The sequence below is a fragment of the Xyrauchen texanus genome, chromosome 31 (genome assembly GCF_025860055.1).
Source record: "Xyrauchen texanus isolate HMW12.3.18 chromosome 31, RBS_HiC_50CHRs, whole genome shotgun sequence".
NCBI lineage: Eukaryota > Metazoa > Chordata > Actinopteri > Cypriniformes > Catostomidae > Xyrauchen > Xyrauchen texanus.
In genome coordinates, this window is record NC_068306.1 from 24,133,013 (window position 1) to 24,148,179 (window position 15,167).

Consider the following 15,167-nt stretch of genomic DNA (forward strand, 5'->3'; position numbering starts at 1 on the left):
GCGAGTCATACGAGTGTGCGCGAGGGGCGCGCGTGCTGTTTTCTGGTAATAGCTTCAGACGAGACACACAGCTGCATGAATTCGCCGTTGTTTTTCTCGCTGTGGCTAAATGTGATGGGATGAGGAAACGGTAAAGATATCGCGACGTAAATACATTTGATGGAAAAGAAGATAATGCATAATGTGTCGCACTAGATAAATCTGGAAGCCCTATCACAAAGACTATTGCGAAGGAATGCAATCATAAAGGAGCAATGCTTTGAACTTGGACCACCAACGCTTCGTTTAAAAGAACCAGTTCAGATTGCAGGGTAAACATGTAGCGGATGAAAAATAGGCAGAAATTTGTCTGAGCTTGGATCCAACAGCTGATATTGGAGTGTGCTAAAGCGCGCTTCTTTGGCATCTTTGTTTGGCACCGACTGCTAAAACTTCCACAATGGCTCTGGTTATGGAACCAGTAAGCAGGTGGACAACAAGGCAGGTGGTTGATTGGATGAAAGGTATATATGCATTTTACATTCGTATGTATTTTGTTTGCGAGCGCGCAATCAAGCTGTCAAGCAATTATGATGTAGTCTATAATATGCTGTGCTTAAAGCAATGACTAAAATTATTAAGATATCGGAATGCATTTCAAATTTATATTAATGATAGAAGTTGGTTGAGGAATCACGTCATCTCATCAAACACAATGCATAGTGACGGGTCACGTGGAGGCTAAGTGATCAGCTGGCATGCCTCTGGCAATCAAAGGGCTCAATGGTCTCTTCTTCACTAGAATTAATCTATATATTATTAGACATTGTAATACTGTCCATTGATTTTTTTAAGGGGGTATTAGGAGGTAACTGACTTATTAGGGATCAGTTACTTTAGGCATTATTCTAATCAATGAAACAATTTGGCATAAGATGAAGTGAACCCTCTTTGAGAAGGATTTTTAGAATTGAATTGGCTGATTTCTGAGTTCTGGTTTTGAGTTCTGGGAGAAGAGGGGACAGTCATTTGTAATTTAAAAAGGACAAGGGTTCAATTTGGTAACCGATTTATTTATTTTTTTCCCAGTTGGTTATTTTGATTATTTACTCACCCTTGTGATGTCCCAGGTGTGTATGTGTTTCTTTCTTCACCAGAACATATTTAAAGAAAAATAGAAAACTGACTTTGCTCAGTAGGTCCTTAAAATGCATTGAATGGAGATTTCTCTTTTGAAGCTCCAAAAATCACAGACAGTCAGCATAAATGTCATCCATACAACACCAACGATCGCTTTTGGTGCAAAAAAGATCAATATTTAAGTACTTTTTAACTATAATATAGTTTAATAAATTATAGTAATATATAACTATATCATATAGTTGCCATGATACAGAGGTAATCTCACATTCTCCACTCGGTTGAGACATCCAGGATGAGCACACAAACACACCATTATGAGTAAAGAAACAGATAAATACAGATCTAAACCAAAACCAACCAAGCTACTGTACAGCGTACCTCCTCTTCATTTGTACACAGCACTGATCTACCGGCTGTGACGCACGTGCCTCAGTTCTCGCATTATGTAACACGCTTCTGACCGGAAGCATGATTTACAGATTAAAAAAGTACTTATATGTTTATCTTTTTCTCACCAAAAGTCATCGTGTCACTGACATTCATTTAACTGCTGGTGTTGTATGGATGACATTTATGCTGACAGTCTGTGATTTTTGGAGCTTCAAAAGAGAAATATCCATGCACTTGCATTTTTAGAACCTACTGAGAGAATTTTCATTTTTGGGTAAACTATCCCTTTAAGTAATCATGTTTTCCAAAAAGGCAGATCAGCATCTCATTCCTCCCTGTTAAAATACATTTATTTGTTTTCTTTATTCAATGTGAAACCTACTTGTGTGAGAAAATAAGTGCAGGTGTGCATTTCTACAGAAATCAGCTTCATTAAATTTACAACAATGTGAACTGCACGTGTTATCCTGTCTTGTGGATGTCTTGGCTTGAGTTTTGTTTGTGTCAGAGGCGTGTGATGTGTCTGAGTGGATAAATAAGGTGGATAACAAACTGGCTGTGCGCTTTAATGCGTTATTCATTTATTCATGCCTCTGTTGCTTATATGCAGGCACATGGCTGATGTGCATTATGCCTAGAGATTTACAGTCACACTATATATATATTTACACATGTTGGCATTTACCTAGAGAGGTGAATTAATTTAACTGTTTAAATTTGCTTAAACAACCTTATTTGATGAAATCTAAAGGGTAAGCGAGATGGAACAAGAAAAGGCAGTGTCGGAAGACTTGCAGGAAAAACGGCAGAAAATCATAAAGGATATTAATGTTAGCGAGTCAGTGTTTCTCCTCAAGGGAATGCCAGAGAGGGTTTCTTACAGTACGTTGTTTTCACATTCATGGGTAAAAGCATGATCACAAGTATATAGTATGTTGTTTACTCTTTAAGTTAACCTCTAATAAGGGGCATAGAACAATTTGAGTGTTATGTAGACAGTCATTTTCTTGACATGGCTAAAGCTCTGGCTCTAAGAAGCTGGGGAATTTTATCGACATCTGTCTGTTAGGTGTGGGGAAAAAACTCTGCAAGCTGCTCCGTCAGCTGCTCAAACACACTGAAGAACAGAAGATAACATGTGTTAATGTGTATGTGTATTAGAGTAAGGCTGATCTTTGGCATGTAATAATGTACTTCACGTTCAAGTACACAATCATTGTGTAATTATAGAACAGTTTATAGCAATTTTTTCAGATTTACTCAGCATGTACACAGTATATGGGCAGCCTGCATAGATGCTTCCCGTACCCACACTGAGCCACACAAAATGGCACATATATTTTGACTTGGACTGCTTATGTGTTTCTCAGGATTATGCACTTGAAATATAAAAATCTCCCCAGAACACCCTTTAAATGTTCTCTAGATTTAATTCTGCATTATGTTTACTTCTGTCAGCAGCATAGAATCATGTTGTTATATACCAACATTTTAGAAAATATATTTTTTACGTGGCTTGTTGTATGTATTGTGACACTTTCCTGGTGAAATGAACACTAGAGGCGCTACTACAATGACTTTCATTCACTTTCATTGACACAAATCACAAGTAAAACGGCAGATTATCAGTTCATAAACACATTCTTTTCACCCTGTTCCTCACACAATGCTATCTTATGATGTCAAAACACATTTACTATTGTGTATGACCTTTAAGGCGATACATTTAAATTTACAAGCATATTCAAGTGTGATTATGTTGCGCGTTATCTCAACCGATAGAATGTTGCATGCACTTGCTGGGGTTTGAGTCCTGAAGAGCATGCGAGTCGTCATCATGGGAGTTGAAAGTGTCATAGAAACACCAGTAAAATGACATGGTTGCTTAAGCTATTTTTGTTTTTCATCCCTCATTTGCTCTTATGACCAGGACCATAGCAAGTTATTCAGACCCCCTGACTCTATATTGCTCTGGGCCCCTTTCCTATTAAAAAATACAGTATAAAATTTGTTGTCAATGATGAATCTATGACATTATTGATATTACAGTTTCATTTTCTGTTAATGCATGATTTTCTGTACAGCTGCTTTGAAACAATGTGTGTTGTGAAAGGCGCTAAAAATGATTTGACTTGTGGGCCCCTAGATTCTTTCCATCTTTCACCCCACTGACACTATCAGTTAGGTTTTAGTTGTAAGTTTTAGGGTAAAATTTGTTGATTTAAAACTCAATAGAGCATTAACCTTAAAACCTCTTCTGTTTGGGAGCTTTTAATTCCACACAGTGGACATTTCGATTTGGAATTGCCATGATATGTGTAATAATTTTGCACAAAATTACCCCACAGTAATTTTCATTAGACCAAGTTGCAGCCAAAATGTACATGTCCTGGCATTTCAGCCATGCCTACTAGTGGGTAGGAAAAAGGTATTTTGCTTTGTTTCTTTGGTGTGGGTTGCATGTTTGACATCCTTTAGCTCGTCTGAGTGTGTTCTCAAGGTACAAAGTGCATGGAAAGAGTGTTGCTGAGGGCTAGGTTTTTATTTTAGATTATAGATGGATGCTGTTAAGGGTATGAGAGAAATGTGGTCAGCAGCAACTGTTAGTGCCACCCTGCCCTGCCAAACATACCAGAGTCATGCATATGCACTGAAAACCCTATTAAGTTGACTGTTCTCAATTGATTGAATAAACTTGTTCCCACAATTGAATTGAGTAATGACATCTCCAAAACTTCACTTAATATAGAATTAACTTATAAGTTAAGATAAGAATTAAGTTAATGTATCTAGAAGTATGCTTAAATAAAATTTGAATGTTGTTGTTTCTACTTAATATGTTTAATTGAATGGACAAAAATCATCATATAGGTCACATAATAACACATCTCAGTTAAAAAAGATTACAACAGATTCTATGCCTATGTCTATGACACTGTAATGCAAATACATCTGTACTTCAGTTGCACATGCACAGGGTGAATTGAAATAAAGTTAACAGTGTTGAACTTGACCAAAGGGGACAAAGATAGGGTTTACAGTGTGCTAAGAAAAAAAAAAAAAACTCTGTTTTAAGTCACTGCACCCCTACAACCATTCTTATACTTGCCAATATTCTAGCAGGAAAAGATCAAAATGTACAAAAGGTGAGTATGATTAGTCAAATGCACATTACAGTGTTGTAACTATTTGATAAAATTATTATAAGTCAGGAAAAACTATATATTGTTTATTTTTGGGTTCTGCCATTTTTTGGCGGTAGTGCCTAGTAAAGACATTATGGGAAATCATTGTGGAAAGAGAGGCAGAATGAGATTGGGGCAGTCAAGTTGCTGTCTAGATGTGAAACTATGCACCATGATTTCTTGGTCACTATTCCAATTTCTAATATTTTTTAGTAAAGCTGTATAAACACATGATGTTTTTTGTTCCCACAATCACATTTTTATAGCATTATCATATACATGATTACCATGTTGCAGCTCTAACATTAGCATACAGCTCAGTGGTGATGATGCCCCCAGGTGATGCCTCTGAGGGCCATACAGCAGCCCTCCATCGCAGAAAAATCTTGTGACCTTCCCTCAATGCTTCATGTCCACCCCCAGCCCCCAATGCTAACTGTGACTCCGAAGCCCCCCTCTGAGTGGTGCCATGAGCATTCAGTAGAAAAATAGCAATAAATCCAACAAAACTGCACAAAAAGAAAATAATATATAGCCTTAATTAAATGGATGTTTTGAAAATCTATTTTTATTGTTATAAAGCTGAACAGTTAGAGAGGATTTCACACATATTGACCAGGCACAGTCTGTAGCGCAGATTGTTGACAGACACTACAAAAATAACTATAATAATAACACAGTAGCTGTGAGCAGCAGTGTTCAAACATCAGGCAGATATTAGAATTCCTACAAAATGCCACATACAAATAACATAAATTATAATAGCGGTGTATCGTCGATAATCATTTTACTTATTTATCACTTATGTTTTCTTTTTTAAATCAGGTTACTGTACACTGTGCCATTTGAAGCATTTCCATTATGTTGAGCATTGCAAAATTGTGCTCGTTGGCGTGTGCATTAGAGCATCTTCCAGACTGGAGCTGCTCTGGTTGACATCTGCAATGTGGCTCAGTGACACTCGGAGTTCAACTGAATGAACGCTCCTTTGATGGCATTTATATATTCACAAAAAATTCCCTCATTTGGGCATCAAAATGTAATTGGTATTGTGCACAATAATCACGGTTATCTTTACTCCACTAATTGTAAGGTTTAGTTTGGGGTTTAGAGTCCATAAAATATGCATTCCTCTTCACTGTATTTGTAATGATTGCAGGAGGAGGCAGACGAGGAGTATGGATCTACGTGCGGGTTTTAATTGAACAATGGTGGAAATAAACAGACATGCACAAATGAAACAACCACGATGGGCAAACTGAAACTCAAATATGAAAACAATGAAGGAACACGGACTGGATTAACACGGCACGATAAACAGGGCAAGACAGACAGCAGAGCAAACATCGGAACATGGGAACATCAAAACAGTGGGAACAACGAACGACAGGGTAATGGAGGAACAAACAGAGCTTAAATACACAGACACATGATTATACAAATGACAAACAGGTGCGAACAATGACATAGTGATGAAGACCAGGAAACGTGGTGACGGTGACATGGAAAACACGGGGCAGACAACCAGGGATCGTAACATAACCCCCCCTCAAAGGATCGGATTCCAGACGATCCTCACCAAAACAAAACATACACAAAAAAACTAAACCAAAATCGTCCAAGGAATGAGGGGGGGACTGGCAGACCACGGAGAACACACAGGGAAACCAGGCAGTCCAAGGGGGCACAGAGGGCAGACGGCAGTCCAAGGGGGCACAGAGGGCAAGAAGGCAGTCCAAGGGACAGGGACAGGTTCAGGAGTCCTGGGAAGCGGCCACAGGACAGCCATGGGAGGCTCAAGAGGCGGAGCTGAGGGAGGCTCTGGAGGCAGAGGCCTGGAAGGTTCTGGAGGTGGAGCCGAGGGAGGTGGCGCCGTAGGAGGCTCTAGAGGCGGAGACCTGGAAGGCTCTGGAGGCGGAGCCGATGGAGGTGGCGCCATAGGAGGTTCTAGAGGCGAAGGCCTGGAAGGCTCTGGAGGCGGAGCCGAGGGAGGTGGCTCCGTAGGAGGCTCTAGAGGCGGAGGCCTGGAAGGCTCTGGAGGCAGAGCCGAGGGAGGTGGCGCCGTAGGAGGCTCTAGAAGCGGAGCCGTGGAAGGCTCGAGAGGCGGAGCCCTGGGAGGCTCGAGAGGCGGAGCCCTGGGAGGCTCGAGAGGCGGAGCCCTGGGAGGCTCGAGTGGCGGAGCCCTGGGAGGCTCGAGTGGCGGAGCCCTGGGAGGCTCGGGATACGCTGGCTCTTGGACGGTCATGGCTGCTGGCGCTGGCTCTGGGACAGTCGAGGCTACAGGTGCTGGCTCTGGGACAGTCGAGGCTACAGGCGCTGGCTCTGGGACAGTCGAGGCTGCAGGCGCTGGCTCTGGGACGGTCGGGGCTACAGGCGCTGGCTCTGGGACGGTCGAGGCTACAGGCGCTGGCTCTGGGACGGTCGAGGCTACAGGCGCTGGCTCACTGACGTACGAGGCTACAGGCGCTGGCTCAGGCTCAGGCTCAGGGACGGTCGAGGCTGCAGGCGCTGGCTCGCGGACGGTCGAGGCTGCAGGCACTGGCTCGCTGACCGTAGCAGGCGTAGGCGCTGGCTTGCTGACCGTGGCAGGCGTGAACTGGGGAGCGAAAGCCTTTCTTCTCCTCCTCCTCTGGGCGGGCGAAGCTGGCAGCACTGGCTCTTTGACCAAGGCAGGCGTGAAGGGACAAACCATGGGCGAATGGAGGGTTACCACTGTGGGAGGAGAGGCAGGGTTCTCCTCGACGATGCCCACAGTGAACGGCGAGGCACATGCCAGCAGAGTCTCCTCAATGTAATCGTGGAGCGTCCAGCCGTGCGTCGCCGGTGGCAACTGCTCCTTGAGCGCACTATTCAGATTGGCCCGGAAGAAACCCACCAAGCAGGAGTCCGGAAAGTCTGTGGCACTCGCTAGTTCCAGGAAATCGTGAACGTGGTCCTCTACCTGACGGTTTTCCTGCATTAAACTGAGCAGCTGACAGTTGGCTCGTAGAACCGCTAGATCCATGGTGGGCTGTCGTTCGTTCTGTAATGATTGCAGGAGGAGGCAGACAAGGAGGTTTTAATTGAACAACGGTGGAAATAAACAGACATGCACAAATTAAACAACCACGATGGGCAAACTGAAACTAAAACATGAAAACAACGAAGGAACACGGACTGGAATAACACGCCACGATAAACAGGGCAAGACAGGCAGCAGAGCAACCATCGGAACATGGGAACATCAAAACAGTGGGAACAACGTACGACAGGGTAATGGAGGAACAAACAGGGCTTAAATACACAGACACATGATTATACAAATGACAAACAGGTTCGAACAATGACATAGTGATGAAGACCGGGAAACGTGGTGACGGTGACACGGAAAACACGGGGCAGACAACCAGGGATCGTAACAGTATTGCATCCTGTACAGCTGAAAGGAATTTGCTTCACAACTAGCTTTTGGCGACCTCCCCTGGTCTTAAATTGAGCTTAAACAAGCCTATATGCCCTACAACACTTACCGCTTTGGCCACTTGGGGCAATGTTTTACATTTGGTAAGCATATACAGATTTTCGTAAAAAAGATTAAACCAAAAAATCAAACCGACTCTTTCTGATTTCATTGTGAAATCAGGCTGATCTGAGAGGGAAAAACTGAACCTTTGATTTGTCATTGATTATGTGAATGTAAATGCTTCCTGGTTTCAACACAGGATGAGAACCCGGGTCTGTTATGCTGCTGACGCAACATGCTATAAAGTAAGTCGTGCCACAGGAAAAGGTAAAACAATGCAAAAGAACTTATGCAGAAATGTCTGATAGGAGATGCCACTTGTCAGTAACACAAAATGGGGTCAATGTCGTCAGAGCCGTAGCCTAGCTGGCTGTGCTCATGACATGTGGTGTTAATGCATCGCGGGTGACCCGAGTTCGAATCCTGGCTTGTGAGGTCCTTTCCTGATTCCATTCTCACTCTTCTCCCCTGCCATTTCCTGTCTCCTCTCCATTAACTCTGTCATTAAAAGCCTACAAAAGGACAAAAATGTATTAAAGAAATAAAAAAATGGGGTCAATGTCAGGGTACTAGGACATTAAGTAGCAACATGTTTACTTTCTGTTGTGCTCCACAAAAAAGATGACAGCACACAGGTTTGGAACAACACAGCCAGAATTGTCATTTTGTGTGAACTATTTCTTGAGCATCAATAAAGTGTTGTTAGTTTTATCTGTGACATGTTCATAACCTATGAACCTCAAGCACAAATTCATTGCTTAGAGATTTCTGAAGTGCCAATCCCTCTTTCTTCTAGTGCAAACCAGTTGGCAATTCATAGATTCAAGACAGTTTAGATTTGAGGACACATCTGAAATGTTCCAGCCTCTAAGCTGCTTTAGTTGACTCACTGTAAAGATAAGATCAGATTTTCTTCTTCGGTACAACTTTCACTCATCACTCACTCTTTCCTAAACACATTTCCCCTTTCTACATCTTTCTTTTTTGTAGCTGTTGGCTGACCACCTGCCTTGCTTGACAGAGATGAATGGTCCCAGATGAATGTTCTGTGCTCTTCTTTGTAGCATTTAACACAACTTAGCCACAGTGGCTGCAATTAACAGCAGATTAATGTCCTCCTATCAATGAGTTTACTGTTTGTGTATACTGGCGCTGTGTGAGCTGGTCTGTCTCTGTCAGCCGCAGGAAGAGCACTGCTCACTACAGGGATTAGTTTAACTATTAGACAGACACTTAGTTTTATGTTGCAAACTCTAATTATTGTGTAAGTGTTTCTGAACACATGCCTGACCTTTCTGAGTAAACTATCCAATAGTTTAAAGGGTTAGTTCAACAAATGATGCAAATTCTCACAACAATTTTGAAGAATGCTACCACTTCTCCATACAATGAAACCGAATAGTGACTGAGGCATTCTGCCTAACATCTCCTTTCATGTTCCACAGAAAGTCATACGGGTTTGAGTAAATAAAGACAGAATTTTCATTTTGCCGGTAACTTGGTGAATTTGTCTCAGGTAAAATATTTCTATTCAGTTCTCAAACCACTGTTACTCAGGGCTCTGAACCACAGTCTTTAGAATTGTAATAATAATATTCCATGTTTCATTTGCATTTGCATTACAGTACAAATGCCACACAAAGGCATGTAAATAATCCATTGATACAAGTATGCTGTATTGCTAGTTGTTTGTTTGTTTGTTTACTTATTTATTTGTTTATTTGAACATACAGTAAATCTCATTTATAATCTTCTCAATTCACTGCTATTTTGGTCTTGGTAATGAGGTTCTACTTCAAATGCTCTGCCCATCTCTATAGCAACATAGAGTGACAAACCGTGATGATTCCTTCATTTGGAACGGGTTTACATCAGCCTAGTAAAGAGGCGGATTTGTTAAGTCCCAATATTGTATGCAAAGCCATGAAATGCTCGCTTTCAGCAATTTAGAATTTTGCTGGTATCTTAACTTTCTTTTCGTGATCCATTAAATTTATACAACGGCTAGATACAGAAGAAGATGAATATCAGAGATTTTGAAAAAAGGGTATTTTACATGCTCTACAACCTTGTCTGTTGTTGTGAAATGTTCACAGATAAGCGAACAACACAGTTCAAAAGCCCATGGGGAAGAAAGTGCTGTTTGTGAGTTTAAGGGAAGTGGAGAAGAATGAAAAATTATAGGAATAGATAGAGGAAAAGATACATTGGGATTCAAAATTCCACTAATGAAATTTCTTTCATTTAATACCTTTTTTCCATTACAAATTATATTATCAGCGTAACCATTTCAGTAAAAAGTAAAAAAAACAAAACAATTACTAACATTAATTTCAGAATTTCTTAGTATTTCATATGCATGCTCTGAAGCTGGCATGGAAGTTTGTGCGAACCCTGAAGATCTTGTACAAAATATGACCTTTTGTATAAAATTTGATTGACAAAATGAAGAGTCTAAAATTCTAACTTATTAATTTTATATTATAACATTGTTGTAATTTTTTCCATATTTTTGTTTAGAAAAGTTTAAAATACAGATTTTGAATCCTAGATTCCTACTATATGTTTGTTATCGACTGGCCACAGGTTCACAATTTTCTTTCCTATCAGCATTAGTGAATTTATTTATTAATTTAATAGATATTTTTCTAATGGTTTAGTTAAGCATGCTGTGTCTGTTCTAAAAGTGTATAATATTATGTTTTTGTGTTTGCTGAGTCTGTGGGAGAAAACAACGTTTTAAAGGATCAGTATAGATAAAGGGTAGGGGACACGAAGGGGGCATATGTTTCCCAGACAACGGCTAGCTCCTGCCAAAACAGGTCTTCTTCCCTTATTGGTGACAATAGTGCTTGAAGTCCGCTGACGTGTGTTCATGACAGTAAAGCATTTCGAAGTTGTTCAAAGTAGTGTGTGTGTGTGTAAGAATGTGTGTCTGGGTCTCTTCTTGTTTACACAATGAGGCCTGTTTAAACATCTGTGCGCCAAGACTTTCACAGTCTCTCACTACTGTCTAAGGGCGCGTATTGTATTCATGTGTGGATATGTACACACACACACTTTTGATGGATGCCACATAAAACACACAGTCACAGCTCCCAATTTCCCATGTCAGGACTCTATTTCTCATAATCTCTGCTTTTTGTTTGTCTAGTCATATTTAATCAGATTATAACTCACAGACCAAAATCATGCTGTAAATGAAAACATAGGATCCAGAATGGATTAAGGAGATTCTTAAGTGGCTTGAATAATGTTTTCATGTTTGCTGTTTTGTTATGCTCTTTTCAAGGTTTGGACGACTGTCTGCAGCAGTACATTAAGAACTTTGAGCAGGAAAAGGTGGGTGGGGAACAGCTGTTGAGAATCACCCATCAGGAGCTTGAGGACCTGGGAGTATCTCGAATTGGCCACCAGGAACTCATTCTGGAGGCAGTGGACTTGCTTTGTGCATTGGTGAGCACATTATGGACACACACACACACACACACACACACACACACACACACACACACACACACACACACACACACACACACACACACGTTGGTGCGGCTATCCTTATGAGGACACTCCATAGACATAATATATAGATTATGTCCCCTAAAACTAACACTAACCCTACCCCTAACCCTTACAAAAAACATTCTGCATTTTTACATGAAACAAAAACATAGTTTAGTATGTATTTTAAGCGATTTGAATTATGGGAACACTAGAAATGTCCTCATAAAAATATTTATAGCATAATACCCTTGTAATTACCAGTTTGTAACCTAAACATTTTCCTTGTAATCCACCCAATCCCACCCACCCACACGCACGCACACACACACACACACACACACACACACACACACACACACACACACACACACACACACACACACACACACACACACACACAGACAGAGAGAGGTGCATCGTGTTCTCACCAAACACAAATTATAACTGCTTAACTGGGTGAGTGAGTTATTCAGTAGCTTGTTGGGGAGTATCTTTGCTTTCAATAACATAATTTCAGACATTTATAGCAGATATTTTTATAACTGATAATAATTTAAATGATATATTAACAATTAAAATTGACACATTTTAAGCTTTTTGCTCTTTACAATTTTCTCAGGTAACCTAAAATGTGCTTCTAATTAACTGGCTTTACTCAAGTCAAAATTGTTATTTAATCAGTAAATCAACCTAACAAAATATGTCATACCATTGAACGGTATTTTTATGGGTTAAATCAAGTAAAAATAGATCCTTGAGGTAACAATTGCAGGTTACCACTTTTTTGTGTGTGTATGTTCAAATGATCATGTCTTTGATTGCATCCATTCTCTTGTTCATTGCATCTTACATCCACCTGCCACTCATATTATAGATGTCTTTCTAAATCAGCCAGGGCCTCATTTCCCAATAACAATTATTCTTAGTGGTTATGAGCATTTTCTACGAGCGATTCTACGAACATTTGATCTTTTTTTACGTGCGTTTCCCAAAAATGCACTAAGCACGAATGAGCGAGGACGCACTTTAAGTTCTACTTAAGAGAGTCACTGTCCATGCAACAGTGCTGAAATTTGAATGTATAGTGCTGCTCGTCATTGTAACTTTATTATATTTGTGTGTAACTTTACAATAATTTGCAAATTACCTTGCTAATATTTGTTTAAAAATATGTTCTTAAATATTCAACCTAATGAACTACATATTTACATATTGTTTAAAGATAAATTTATTTTACACAATCTGCTTTCATAATCAGGTGTGCATGTATAATATTTAATTTTTTTCTCAGATTTCTCTTGATATGAAAGCTTTCAGGATTAGTGAAGACAGCGGAGGCCCCGTGTATGATCCTGCTAAATTACAAGCTTTCATTGAATATTACGAGGTTCACCGTGCTATCACGCAGCGCAAAATAAGGTGACGTTTAGAAGATGCGCTTTAGGGACATTCATTATTAAAGCAGAGGTCTTCTCTTTACTCCCAAAATTGATAACGGTACAGCAGTGCTGCATGTGCAGTGTGACACAACTTGTAGTCCTGGCGAAAGCTCCTTTGGGTGTCAAATAGCAAGTGGAGGTAAGGATGATAAGCCAAAATAAAGTGACGATTTTCATGCAGTTATTTACTTTTTTCTTCTCTCTTTTTTTAATTTATACAGTTGTCTGCATCAATCATGTCACCTCTTTGCTGCTACCAACTTGTCCAACTAGTCCACACAAATAACTTATTTTTTTACTTATTAATCTATTCATCCATTTATATAGACTATCTATTTTATCCATTTCATTATTATTATTATTATTATTATTATTAGACTTGTCTGTTAAAATAAAAATAAATAAAACATAGGTATCCTGATATTAAAGTTTTAGCATAAAGTGTAGATATTTGATGTGTAGGTAGGTATTTAAATTGTATCAGGTGTAATTTCGTGTTTGTCCTGCAGGTGTCTGCATAAGTCTATGTGCTTCCGATGCTCTTAGCGCTGTACGAGTTCTCCAGAGTACTCGTTAATCTACAAGCGTTTTCAAGTACTACTTAAGTTATGATGCTTTTGGGAAACGGGCCACAAAACTAAGATGAATCGTAAAATGGATTCTACGATCTATTTAGGCTTACAGTGCGTTTGGGAAATGAGGCTCCGGCCATTTTAATGGGCCATTTTTGCACAATTTTAGATTTTGAATGTTTTTTTTTGTCAAATATTGTAAGTGAAATTGATTTCAGCAGTTTTGTGCTGATCTCATTTGTCATAATAAAATTGTGTTATGAAGATATTGGCATTATATTGGCCATTGTACCATTCTCCTCTCTAGATTTTGGCATTGTACCATTCTCCTCTCTAGATTTTGGCATTGACATTGTCCACCAAAAACCTGTGTCTGTCAACTACTAGAAATTACCTTTATTCCCAAAGTACCTAACTTGTTTTTCCCATGCTGCCTGTATGTTTATTGTAACTGCATCATGTGCAATTAATTTTATCCAAAACAAACATTTAAAATCCTTGAAAATCCTATGGATTTTCCCCACTGTCATCCTGCACACAGTTTCCAGGCTGTTCTATAGGGGGACAGAGAAATAAGGACGATGATGCAGAAGGAGGCAAAGAGAGGTGGAGCGACAGTGTAAGAATGTGTGGGTAGAAAACTGGCAGCAGTCGGGTGAGAGAAAGATAGCAAATTAAAACAGGAGAAAAAAGGCGCCGAGGGAGTGCAAGGAAAAGTGTGAGAGAATGAACAAAGTAGCTGTGAGAGGATGACAGAGGGGCAGGAAAAGGAGGGTGAATGGGGGATTGTACAGAACATTAGCCAGTGCGCTTGCAAACCAGCCCCCCTTAGTCATCTTCTTTGTTCCCACAATTTGTTATGTCATGTGCTTAAGCCCAGCTAGGGCCGGAAAGCCTCTCACACAATGCTTCTCTGGGTTTGTCCAACATGGAGTCCTGCTGCATTAAATATGATTACTTATCTGTCCCTCATGCTGTTCCTCTTATATGACAGACCCCCTCTGGCTTTTTATGTGCAGCAAAGCATTCTGGGAGAGCCGTGGTGTGGTATGACTGCTCTGGGGAATGGGGTAGAGGGGAGATAGGGGGATAATCTGATGGATGCCTTTACTGAATTTAAGCGTTTCTGACACTAGCTTTGGTAATCAATGCAGGCAGGAAACCCCATGTTTTTTTTTCTCTCTCTAACTAGTCAATACCAGCCCTGAGCTGTGCATATTGTAAGTGGTCTTAGTTGTGGTGGTTACCCATGTGCCATTTTCACCCAGTTTGACATATCAATATATCAAGACATATTTTGCTTTATTTTTATTATTAATTTTTTTTCAAATGTGAATTTTTTGTCTTCTACTGTCTGAACTGAGGAAGATACATTTGCTACAAACCCTTGTGAGCTACCTACAGCCTAATGAGGCACCTGCCTTCTTAGGCAGCATCCTAACCATTATAG

General features: G+C 40.2%; 1 protein-coding gene across 1 annotated transcript in view; it reads left to right on the plus strand.

The window, feature by feature from the left end:
- Nucleotides 1-15,167, plus strand: part of LOC127625174 (connector enhancer of kinase suppressor of ras 2-like) — a 59,251-nt gene continuing 44,084 nt past the window's right edge. Inside the window, exons 1-2 of the mRNA XM_052100278.1 lie at nt 1-503; nt 11,492-11,655. Coding sequence (XP_051956238.1) covers nt 440-503; nt 11,492-11,655 — 228 coding nt within the window. The 5' untranslated portion in view covers nt 1-439. The remainder of the gene's footprint in view (nt 504-11,491; nt 11,656-15,167) is intronic.